We start from the raw sequence: 12,149 nt of genomic DNA on the forward strand, positions 1-12,149 counted from the left end.
AAGAATCCTGGATATTCCTAGCAAAATGTGTGCTTTTCCATAGTAAGCTTGCGTTAGCATAATTCTTAAATCTGTATATGTGCACCTGGGAATTTTTGTTGTGAGTAAATGTCCAAGAATATATAGCACATGCACACAGAATGACCCCCTGTGGTCATTTGCAAAGAAATGTCATTCTTGAATGCTTACACTTTACTGTAAAGTAGCTTATTTTACTTTCCTTTTAAGTAGTAACAAAATAGACTTGCTACACACCTTTGATTACATCTTATAGGGAAGAGGTAAGTTTCATTTGAAGTAAGGAATAACAATCTTTTTGTTTGTTTGAAGCTAATTAAATTCATGTAGCATTGTTTGCTTTGATTGTGACCACTAAAACATGTCAATGCTCTATAGTAAAGAGTGAATAGTAACCGCCCTCAATGCTGTAAATACTGTCCTAAACTTGCTATAAATAGTGAACACATCCATTGAATGCGATATGTTAAGCAAATGTATTCATTATATGTGATAAGTTAAGTGAATCTAACTTGTCATTGCTGTGAGATTGGTGTCTAAATCTTGACAACAAAACCCTGATGACTTGTCTCAACCCACATGTAGAGGCTCTGGTAGGGAGCTGTCCCAGGCATTCCTGACTGCTCATGTCCACTTGGTAATTTGGGTATTTCTGTACAGTGAGAGTACAGTGCTCCTTTTTACCTGAAGTTGCTCCTAGACAGCACAGGTGTTTCATTTTTTTAATACAATGAATTGTCAGTCCTTTTTGATTGCATAAACAATGTGCTTTGTTTAAATAAAAAGCCAGATAAGCTTTCAGGAGGGGCTAGGGCCATTTGCTTTGACAAATGTGATAATGACAAACATAAGACCAGATTCTGGTAAACACAATTTTTATGGGTCTCAAAATATATAATATTCACATTACAAAAGTATATATGGGAAGTAAGGTATTGTCTAGGCTTGCAGAAAAGAAAAAACAAAATAGTGTTTAAAAAAAAAATATTGTAAAATCATTTTCTTCAGGCTCATTCAGGGACACAGGAAATATTGTTACTGCTTCATACAGGAGCTTTTAGCAATAGCAAACAAAAAACGGTGGGCCAGTGCAAGTTTACCACTCTTACCATCAGCATGCTAAGCACGTATCAAAAAGTATGATAAAACAGACGAGGGAACAGTGTCATCACCAAGATTTTTCTCAACAATTAAGGGACAGCGTTTTGTACCTTTGTAATCTCCCTGGCGGTCTGATTATCTCCTCCAAAATTATGTCAAAGCAGAACATTGTTATTTCCCACCAGGTCACGCGCCCCCCACCTCCCAGGACACTCACACATCTAATTGATCACGCAGGGGACGCAGGTATCGCTGGTGGACACAGTGGGCCTTACTTACTCAACCAAGTAAGCCTTTTACAATGCCAAATTTTCAGTACTAAAAGTGGTAATCCCCCAATGTGTACTGAAAAATAACCCAGAGCCACACTCGGGAATACCACCAGGAGGTTAACAGTGAATGATCAGAGAGTGCACCTGTGACACTCCACCCAGTGGCTGTGGACCTGAAAAGCTCTTTGAAGCTAACTAGTACCAGTGTGGGGTCTCTACAGCAAGGAGTTACCTTGGGCTGGCCCAAAGTTTTTTTGCTTGCCAGTGACCACCTCACCTCTAGGCATCAGCATACATTGAAGGTACATATCTTCTGGGTACCTCACTGGATAAGAAAAAAATGAATCTATATTCAAATATACAATTATTATTTATCATGAACTAAAAGACTGTGTAAACCAACCATAATAAAATTACATAAAACCTGCCTGCAATGTAAAATTTTAAACAATATTAGTTTTCCAACTTGATCTTCTTGGTTACTGGCTCTGCATTGATGGGTCTTTGGTCCTTTTCACTTACAGTAACACCAGGAATCTGTGGTAAAACAAGAGACAGTTTCTAAAAACAATTATTCCACAATATACACTGGTAATGTAAAATGATTTTCTTTTGTAAAACAAACTACATTGGGGTACCACCCAATTTTCTAACTAGGTCTTTGAAGGGCGACCTACGAAACTAGTATTTACACTGAGAATTCTAAAGATAACAAGACATCCACATAAAAAAGGGTGAACATGCTGAGAAGCCCCAACCACTTCTAGATTGCTGTTTACTAATTATAGAAAATTTGGTAATATGGCCAGTGGTTGGCGAGATGAATTTTTGGTTTTAAAATCAAACCGCTAAATACAGAGATGAAATATAAATGGGGCAGATATTAAACACAACAAAGAATTTAAGCAACTTTACAACACAGCACAACCCTGTCTGGCAGGCAGGAGACCAGATTTTGTCTATGATGCAAAGTACAATTTGCAGGTCTTCTCCCTACCCTATTTTGTGACTGGACAGTGGAATTAGAAGCAGCAGACCAACAAGCTTGTTTTCTGCTGTGCAGAAAATGTACTTTTTTTAATGTACTTACACTGCATGAAAAAATAAATGTAATAATATATTAATGAATACTTAACTGCATAAATGTATATATTTTACATCTGTCTAGAGTTAAACTTTAAACATTATGATAACCTAGAACCAAATGTCGAGGGTAAAGAAAATATATACGACATATTACCTCGGGCTCCACTAAGGCCATCCGTATTTTCTGGTGCTGAATGTTTGACGCATCCAAGGAAATTTTCACTTTTACTTTGTCAAACACATAGAAGGTGGTGTCCTCCACAGTCAGAGAAGGAATCTGAAATATTAATAAATTCAGTATAAGCAAAATTGAAACCAACACAAATATAACAGTTGGCAAGTGCTGGAATATACAGGAAGATAATAACTGGATATAAGAACATACAAATAAGTAATGCAGTAATCAAGTATAAAATAACTCCTATACCAGCGGTCCCCAACCACCGGGCCGCGGCCCACTACCGGTCTGCGGCGGTGTTTTCAGTGGGCCGCGAGTACATGATCCATTATTGAAAACGAAGCGGCACCCAACCACCATCCGCAGACCGGAAGTGGTCCGCAGCGGTGTTTGTATGAGATGCCGGTAAATGTACACAGTAGTCTGTGTACAAGCAATGCGAGCACATGACATGCAGCTCGATTGGCTGTCAGATGTCATGTGATCGCTTTGAAGCAGCAGAGCACAGAGAGAAAAGAGAAGACGCCAGAGTATGTCTTCTCTTTTCTCTCTGTGCACACCCCCCCGGGCCGCAGAGAAATTTCCTTCCGTGAAACCGGTCCCTGGGGCCAAAAAGGTTGGGGACCGCTGTCCTATACTATTCCTCTGTGAAATAGTTTATTACAAGAAAGACTGCTCTCTTTTGGTCTCTCACCTTGTGCAGGATGAGTGGTCTTTTATTTTTCTGTGGGCCGCCAGTGCTAGAACCTGATGGGTTTTTATTTTTTACAAGGTAAAATCTGAACCACCAAATGCATTTTGGGCACACAATGTGTATTAAGATCTTTAGGGTCTATTGAACAATGAATATAAATTTACATAGGAAAGTTTCTGCCCGGTAGTAAATTGTTTTTTTGGTAGTCACTAAAAGCCCCTAAATCTGCTGAATTCATTTGCCTTGTCTTCTCCTTAAATTTACTTTTGAAAGTGTTTCAAACATTTACCACTTTCCATCAGTAGTATACCGTTTTCAAGCAGTATAAATCATTACCTTTTACTGCAATGTATTGTATTTCCCCAAAAAATAGCAACCTCATCTTACCACTGCTACTCTGGGTTATTGGTGGCGCTTTGTTATCCTCCACCAGTCAAGCACTGTACATGAGGACATCACAATGCCTGGGAATGGTGACATGCAAGCAGACATATTTTTTCTCTTTAGCGTTTAGCAAAGTACTTTACAGTAAGCACAACAATTTATTTTGTTATGGCAGAAAGGGGAAGGAATTCATACAAACCCATGTGATGCTTATGTTTTGTTTTTTAATAAATCAGATATAAAGTGATCAGAATAAAACACATTAAAATCCATTGGAATTGAATCCTTTGAAATATACATTGAGTGTGCAAGTGGTGTAGCAGATGTCTTTGGGGCTTCATGCTTCTTGCTTTCAAGGTATCAAAAAGAACTGCAGAAAAAGGAAGCAATAATTTGTTCAAAGATAAAATCAATTTCAGTTGACCTTACCTCTTCATTGTAACGTAGCTTAGGCTTTACTCTGTCTCTTTCCTCAAAGAAGACTGTGCCTTCTAAACCAAATTTAGGGATCAACACCACAATTGCATTTTTCCGGACAAATAGGATGTATCCTTCTTCGTTTAAGATTCCTTTCTTTTTAAAGAAAAGCTGTACAAAAAATAATTATATTAGCAAACAGAAGGAAGGAAAATCAAAAGCTGTAAATACATTGTTCATCTAGGTACACAGGGCAAACAAACTGCTTGACATCCTCACATGGTCAGTGTTTCCCTAACTGGTGACCACCATTACCCTCATGTACTGCCCCCTTCCTGCCGCAGGGATCTAAAGCTCCATGTAGTTGTGCAAAAACAATCCACTGCAATCAGCCAGCAAAAGAATAATTCAACCGTCCCATTCTCTTTTACAGAATTTTACACAGCACTTATTAATCACAGAAAATATGAACATAGAATCCTATACCTGAGTGTGATATGCAACGGACGCTCTCTGTGAATATTGAGCCATCTTGTGCCTGTAGTTGATATTTTTGCAGATTTCTGCAATTTTTTGTTTGTCGGTTAGATCGGGGTAGGTAGAATCTGCCCCAACTGCTACAGCAAGAAGTCTGTGTACGATGATATCAGCATACCTGTAAAATATGAGATAATACATGAATAAGCATAACAATCATGAATGACCAATGCACAACTAACAAATAAACATTTCTCCAAACTTGGGAAAACTTTGTGTAAAAATCTCACTGGAGCTTGCAGTGTCTTTCCTACTTACAAAAGCCAAAACCCTCAGTGTTTTGTGACATCACTGTTACAGGACAATAATTGTCTGTATATAGTTTAGGGCGGATATGTTATGTGTATATACTATAGGCAATGTTCCAATGATTAGAGATGTATACATGTTATAAGCTATATTCACAATAGTTATAATTAAACAATGCATGAAGGTATGTGTAGGAATGTTTGTGTTTAATTATAGTGATAGTTTATACTTTCTCTTTGTCTAGTAACATAGACCACCTGGAGGATTACTAATCAAGGTACACCACACATGACACAATAGACAAACAGATACTAAAACATTTCACATGACAGAACTTGAGCTAGGTACATATGTGCAATATTTATCGTTTGAGAACAATCAATCAATGATTATTCCTGATTATTTTGAACGATCGTATTGTGCACAATACATGCTGTAACAATACGATCGTTCAAATATTCAGTAATCCACCAATAACGTACACACTAGATACGATCATTCAAACGATGCAGGAAGTGACATGTACAGGAGAAAGTGTATCACAGAACAATCTACGATCACTGAACGACCAAACACACAAAAGATTATGAACGATCGTAGCCCAATCAGATCCGTTGGGACAGTCGTTCTTTTTCAGCGATATTCCTCGTTCGTCAGGTTCCTTGACCAGTCATTGTGCATTTTTGTTAATCATCAAACGATCTGTGGCTGATTGTTCGTTACCTGCGACAATTATTGCACATATGTATGCAGCCTAATTTCCAATAGAGCCTTTAAGGCAGGGGTGGGCAAACTTTTTGGACTACTAAGCCATTTCAGGAGGTCAAGAAGGCACACTAGGCCAGAAGAAACAAGGTGTCCAAGGAAAGGTTTTTATATTTAAAAATACAGTACGATCAATGGGAAACACTATGTTGCATGTTCTTAGAGACAGATACAATATCAGGTTCTAATGATGAGGAGTTCAGCAACAGAATGTCATTAGGGTCCGCAGCTAGTTCTTACAAAACTTCATCTTGGAGAACAGCTGCTCTCACGAATAAGTGCTGCCAAACATTGCGATCACACGCTTGGCATAGACTAACAACACTGGAAACTGAGCATGTGGCAGCTGACAGTAGAAGTCAATGAAAGTCTCTGTATGTGTGCGCGTGCTTGGCATCGAAATGCCCCTTGAGATTCGACCGCTTGAAAGTCCTACTGGTGTTGTTGCACACTAAACACAGGGCTTTGTTGCCCCGTTGGACGAAGAACAATTCGTCAGTCTATTTGGGGTTTGGTGACACGACGTTCGAGGTCAACCTTTCCAGAGACTGGTAGCTGCTTGTTGCTTCTGCTCTTTAGACATAGTAATTGGGGTTACTGTGTGGGAACTGGATGATATCGATGATATTGCAGGAACTCGCGATAATGCGACAATTCAGTTGGGGCCAATTCAACAATAAATAACTAGGGGGGGGGGGGGGGGGCATTAGGCCGGACTGAAACACAGAACACCGGCTAGGCTGTATCCAGCCTAAAGGCCGGAGTTTGCCTACCTCCGCTATAAGGGATAAAAAACAACTTCCACATAGGAACAATATAGATTGAATGGGATGATAGCCCAATCCAACCTGTGCTGACACCTAGGTTATATGACCCCTGCTGTGCTTCCCCCACAACTCCAGAATTCCAACATTTCAGGTTTTAATTCATTACTGGAATTTGAATTAACCAATCTCAAGCTAGAGGAAAGCTTCAGCTAACAGGTGTCCTACAAATCACATCTATTAGCTAATCGAAAATATAGAATGATTCCTAGTGGGGTTTGACTGTAAAAGACTTGGAGCTGAAGGAATGGTAGTTAAACAAGGGCAAGAGCCAGAGGAAGCAAGGAACAGGTTAAGCAAGCATGAGTTAAACACGAGGGAAGCAAGAAAGTTAGCAATGCAAGAAGCAAGAGAGAAGTTAGCAAAACACTAGGATGAGAGAGTAAGCTCCTGGGGTACCCAATAACATCTCCACAGGTAGCTATATTACATTTCTGAATGCATTCATATTTTGTCCTATATGTGTCTATGCTATTATTGTGTTGTTTTGCTGTATTGTAATTGCAGTTATGTAATAACCACTATTATATTTTTACAGGGTTTAGCTACTAACAACCATTATTTTCCTTTACTGTATATTTTTCTGATTTGAGTTCCTAGATCTATCTCAGACAATACTGCAGTGTATTTTATGTTTCAACTTGTTCCTTAATTAAACTTGCTAATATTTGTGTATGAACCTTCATTTACTCATTACATATGTGCATGGATATGGTTATATATTTATTCACATTGATGAACAAATTTTTCATTTTCAACAATCACAGTGTTAAAATATTAATTTATTGCCAACCTGTGGAAAGATTTAGGGAATAACAAAGAAATTATTTTCACCTGGTCAGAATACTGTATTTATTTTTGTAAGCAAAAGACCACGAACTATTAACAGTAATTATGAATTATTAAAAGATTTGAATGCTCAATACAATTCTGTAGTAGGTAGAAGGCACAACCTTAAAGTGTCTACATAATATTACCAGCTAATACCACCAGCCAATGGAAGTACTCCCCAACTTTACTTATAAAACATGGCACTGAAAGTGGAGAATGTAAACAGTGGTGATATTAGGAAGGTATCGCACTTCTCTGGTCATGACTGCTGTATGACTGGCTTCAATCTACCTATCAAATACCTAAATGGTTGCCAAGGACTAGAGTTTTTATAGCAAGGACAGGCTTTTAAAAGGGAAGGATACATTTCAACAACAGGCAACCTATGACAATAGGGAGGAGAGATTGTAAAATACCAACAAACCTTCTGATAGGTGAGGTGAAGTGAGTATAAATTTCAGAGGCTAAACCATAGTGGTGGAAATCACTGTCCATTCCAGAGCAAAAGTAGACTGCCTGCATCATGCAGCGGGTAGCCAGGATCCTCAGCAGGGTGTTTAAATAAGGAAATTCAGCTGATTCAGCTTTATCTAAGGAGTCAGCCAGAGCCTTGGCAGAATCTGTTTTTATCTCCAAATTCTGTAAGACAAAATGGTTTATTTCATGGAAAACAAACAAAATACATATATTACAACTCAAGGAAATACTGCTGCCTAGTGCCTGCAGAAACTTTATTTGCAACGTTACCAAGCAATTTACTATGATGTTCAATCTAACAGAGTAGCAGGAAAATGTGATCGGCTCCATTTAAGTGCTGGGTAGTATTCCAGGGGAGGAAGAAAGGGGTGTGAGGGAGTGCACATAAGGTGAGGATAAGGGGAGTTGGTAGATCCCCATTAACCTCCCCAGCAGTAGCAAAAAGAAGCTGAAAGTGGTAACCCCAAGTCACACTCGAGGAAGCTAAACCAATGGAAACAATAGTTAATGGTGACTTGCTTGATCCGCCGGCATCTACCATCGTCCTTCGCGTCTTCTCTCTTCCTCCGGCCGACGTTCTTTGCACTCGATGATTCATCTCGGAGTTCCCTGTGACGTTGGTACGTGCAGACGTTCCGTTCGGGGGGAACATTTATTTTACAGTATAATAGTACCGTGTTTCCCCGATGATAAGGCATCCCCATCAAATAAGCCACCTCCGGTTTTTTGCTCACACAATTAAAATAAAGCACCCCCCGCAAATAAGACATCCTCCGATACCTGATACTGTGTGCCTCCTCGATGCTGGCTGCACTGCAGAGTGAAACTGAAAGTAACTTCAAAGGACAAGCAAGCTGCTGATCCCTGCCCTAACTAAAGTAAATTTAATTTATTGCTAGCCCCCAGGATATTTTTGGGACACCATACTTGTTAACATACCAGTAAAGTGTAACATATGAACAGATCCATTTCTCTTACAGAGGCCCAGAAAGACAATGTGACACTTTTCTAAGCTCTTTAAGCTTACAATACATATTACAGTCTAAATGACCTGAAACTTGCACACTAATTTAGACTTTGTGGTGAAAATAATGGCAGACTATGGAGTATGGCTATTTCTTATTGCAATGAGACTAATTCGGTTAATAACCCCCCTAGCGCTATTCACACACGGGGTTGCTAAAAACATTAAAAAAAAAACAAAAAAAAAAACACCTTGTTTTGTTGTCGTCCCCCGGCGTCCTGCCTTGCAGCTCCTTGGGACATGTCTTTTCTTTGATCTTCAGCCAGCGACTGCAGAGATGAGACCATCTCCCGGGTTTCCCGGTGACCTTGGTGCATGCGCCGATGCGGGCAGGAGGAGCGGCGGTTAATTCAAATAATTTTGTATTGGATTCAAAACAAAATAGCTGTACTGAGTCCAATACAAAGAAATCTTTATAATATATATATATAAGATGCTTTCCTGCACTGAGGACATTGTTTATCATCTTCTTCTGTGTAAACCTAGATAAAGACATATTTCTAGCATGTTGATAAGCTGACCATTGAAAGTTGCATCCCTTTTAAACATTACATTATACATTGAAATAAGAAAGTGGTGAAAGTGTATCTAAGAACATACTTAAGCTCTTTGGTCTGAAGATCTATGGGATCATGAGTTTCACTATCAATGTGAAATCGAACTTCAGGGGAAGAGAGAGTTAAAGCACTGTAGGAAAGAAAAGAAACAAATTAAAATAAATTAAATGTCAACAAATTACTTACAGTATTTATAATATGTTAAAATAAAAATATGCAACAATGTAAAAAAGCACATACATGCAAACACTAAATCTTCATTTACACATATATCTTTTCATACAAACCAAAAGTAAGCTCTGTTAAATAGCGCAGTACAAGCTCATAAGCCAATGGTAAATTTTTTTCCCCACACAACACTATTACAAATATTGATATTTTTTCATAAATAAATTGCTTGAAGGGCACATTTAAATGATGTTTTTATTTTACCATATAACCTTTTTCTTTAGGTACGGTTTAATGAAGATCAAATGTTTGTGTATAAAAGGGACTAACTTCTATGAGCATATAGACCATATTTTGGGTACAAACATGTATTCCCATATTTCAAGGATATATTATTAGTCTATGATAGTGGTCACCAACCTTTTCGGACCTATGAACCACCAAATTCACAGGCTCCAGACCGTGCATGCGCGGGGAGCCGTGTGTCATTCAAGGGGGAAAAAACTTCCCCCATAGTGATGTCATGATGCCAGAACCCACCCACTCTCCTATTGCAGGTCCAAGCCTGCAAAGGTAAAATGGGCGACAACTCGCCCACCGCCCTGAGCTGTGGATTCATATGAGGAACATGGCCCGCTGCTCTGGCTGGTACGCCCCTCCCCCCCAGCGGGGTCCTTCTCCTGACCCTGCCAGGGGGCAAAACAGCCAAAGCTGCAGACCACCAAAATTTTCTCGCAGACCACCCGTTTCTGACCGCTGGTCTATGATATAAATAAAATAAATTTCAATGGACACATTATAAAGTCAGCAGTTACCATTGTAAATAATGTGAATCCACAGTGAATTTAAGTGTTCCGAAAAGGGCCAGATTTATTAAAGCTCCTGGAATGGTTCTGGGTCCAGGAATAAAATTAGTTGTTAACAAAATGCAATGAAATGAATTGATGAATGAAATGATTTATGAAATCCATTACAGGTTTGTTGGATCATCCAGATTCACCAATTTTAGGTAAGGTCACGTTTGCCATTATACTGGGTTATACAGATACCTGCAGTCAACTAATATATGGTAAGAGAGTGACCTAATATTTATCCATTTTTATTATATCTAGTGTCATGCATATATAGAGTAAAATCTGTTGAAAATCGGTCTGCCAGAGATACAAGTTAGAAATATTGCATTGTATGCAGTACCTACAATTTCAGGAGGCTATATTCTAAAAAAAAAAAAAAATCTAATCCTGTCACTGCAAACAGACAGTTTTTATCAGCTAATGGTATTAAACAGGGAAGTACAATGTGTGATGAGTTTCAAATACTTCCAGTAATGTGTAGGATAATGTATAATAAAAAAAAAATCACAAGGATCTCAGATGTAGGAGTACCTCTGACTGAACAAACAAGTTTACTTTTTAAAAGTAAGCAATTTTAAGCTTTTAGCATACAAACCATTATTTTGTCAATGACAGATAGCCAAGCTGTGTAGCAAAAGGTCAGGAAAATAAAAACAGAAAAATATTCAATAATTCACCCATTATCTATTCTCCGCTTCTTCAAAATCTTTGCTAATTTATTCAGCAGACGGAGACTTTTAGTAATCTCATCATTCATGTCAGGTGAATCAATTCTCATCTGTGCTTCTGCATAGGTAAGGGAAGCCTGCAGAAAAGAAAATGGGACGTTTAACAACCTATTACTACATAATCAGAATACTTTTAGCTTGGTTTAATAACTGACAAATGCAATTGTGTTTAAACCACAGACTATTTACCCTTAATGTGCTAAAACATTCCTCCTCCTCAAGCCACAAATTCCACTTTGCTAAAGCACAATATTAGCTGCTTTGCTGTGGTGGCAGTTCTCAGCCAATCATATATCAGTTAGATGAGGCTCTCTCTCAATCATCTGTTATGTATGTGCTAACATTTGCAGGTTGGCTGAATAGTAGCTAATAAATAAAGATAAAAGACCAAGTGGCAGCATACTACTGCATAAAATAGTGGCAATCTACAAAATTGCAAACTTTCAGAAGAATTTCAGGAAGCTCTGGATGTTTTTCAGGGGTCAGCAGCAAAACTACAAGTGAATTCTGTCTCTGAATAAATATATATTTTTTTTAATGTTGGCATTTCACTACAGTTTGGAACTATCCATCGAATATTAACTTCTTAAATATGATTTAAAAAATTTACAGAACCCAAGGAATCCAGATTACCCCAATGGGGAAGATGGGAGCAGGGTGTGTTGGACAGCATCAGTAGAACCCTTGAATGCACAGACAGCACTGACAAGCAAAAATCCCCAGTAACATTTGTTAGTGTGCATGTAATGGTGTCAGAAATAAAAGAAAAAAAAAGCATTAAAGTTGGTATTTAGTAGTTTAGGCTCCCTATTTGTTTGGGTACCTTGAATCTGCTATAAAATGTGAAGAGTTTAATTGTTCTACATTATCAAGATGTCTCAAGAAAATGTGCAATTCTATGGTACTGATAACACAGAATATTTTACAATCGATATATATATATACCGTGTTTCCCCGAAAATAAGACACTGTCTTATATTTTTTT

General features: G+C 38.3%; 1 protein-coding gene across 1 annotated transcript in view; it reads right to left on the minus strand.

Annotated features, from left to right (window-relative positions):
* Positions 1–775: 775 nt before the first annotated feature.
* DIS3 (DIS3 homolog, exosome endoribonuclease and 3'-5' exoribonuclease) overlaps positions 776–12,149 on the minus strand; it is a gene marked incomplete in the record, with an annotated part of 25,544 nt that continues 14,170 nt past the window's right edge. Inside the window, 7 exon segments of the mRNA XM_072400211.1 lie at positions 776–1,928; positions 2,632–2,754; positions 4,163–4,321; positions 4,637–4,805; positions 7,781–8,163; positions 9,409–9,544; positions 11,114–11,241. Coding sequence (XP_072256312.1) covers positions 1,845–1,928; positions 2,632–2,754; positions 4,163–4,321; positions 4,637–4,805; positions 7,781–8,163; positions 9,409–9,544; positions 11,114–11,241 — 1,182 coding nt within the window.

This window comes from Pyxicephalus adspersus, chromosome 1 (genome assembly GCF_032062135.1).
Source record: "Pyxicephalus adspersus chromosome 1, UCB_Pads_2.0, whole genome shotgun sequence".
Lineage (NCBI taxonomy): Eukaryota > Metazoa > Chordata > Amphibia > Anura > Pyxicephalidae > Pyxicephalus > Pyxicephalus adspersus.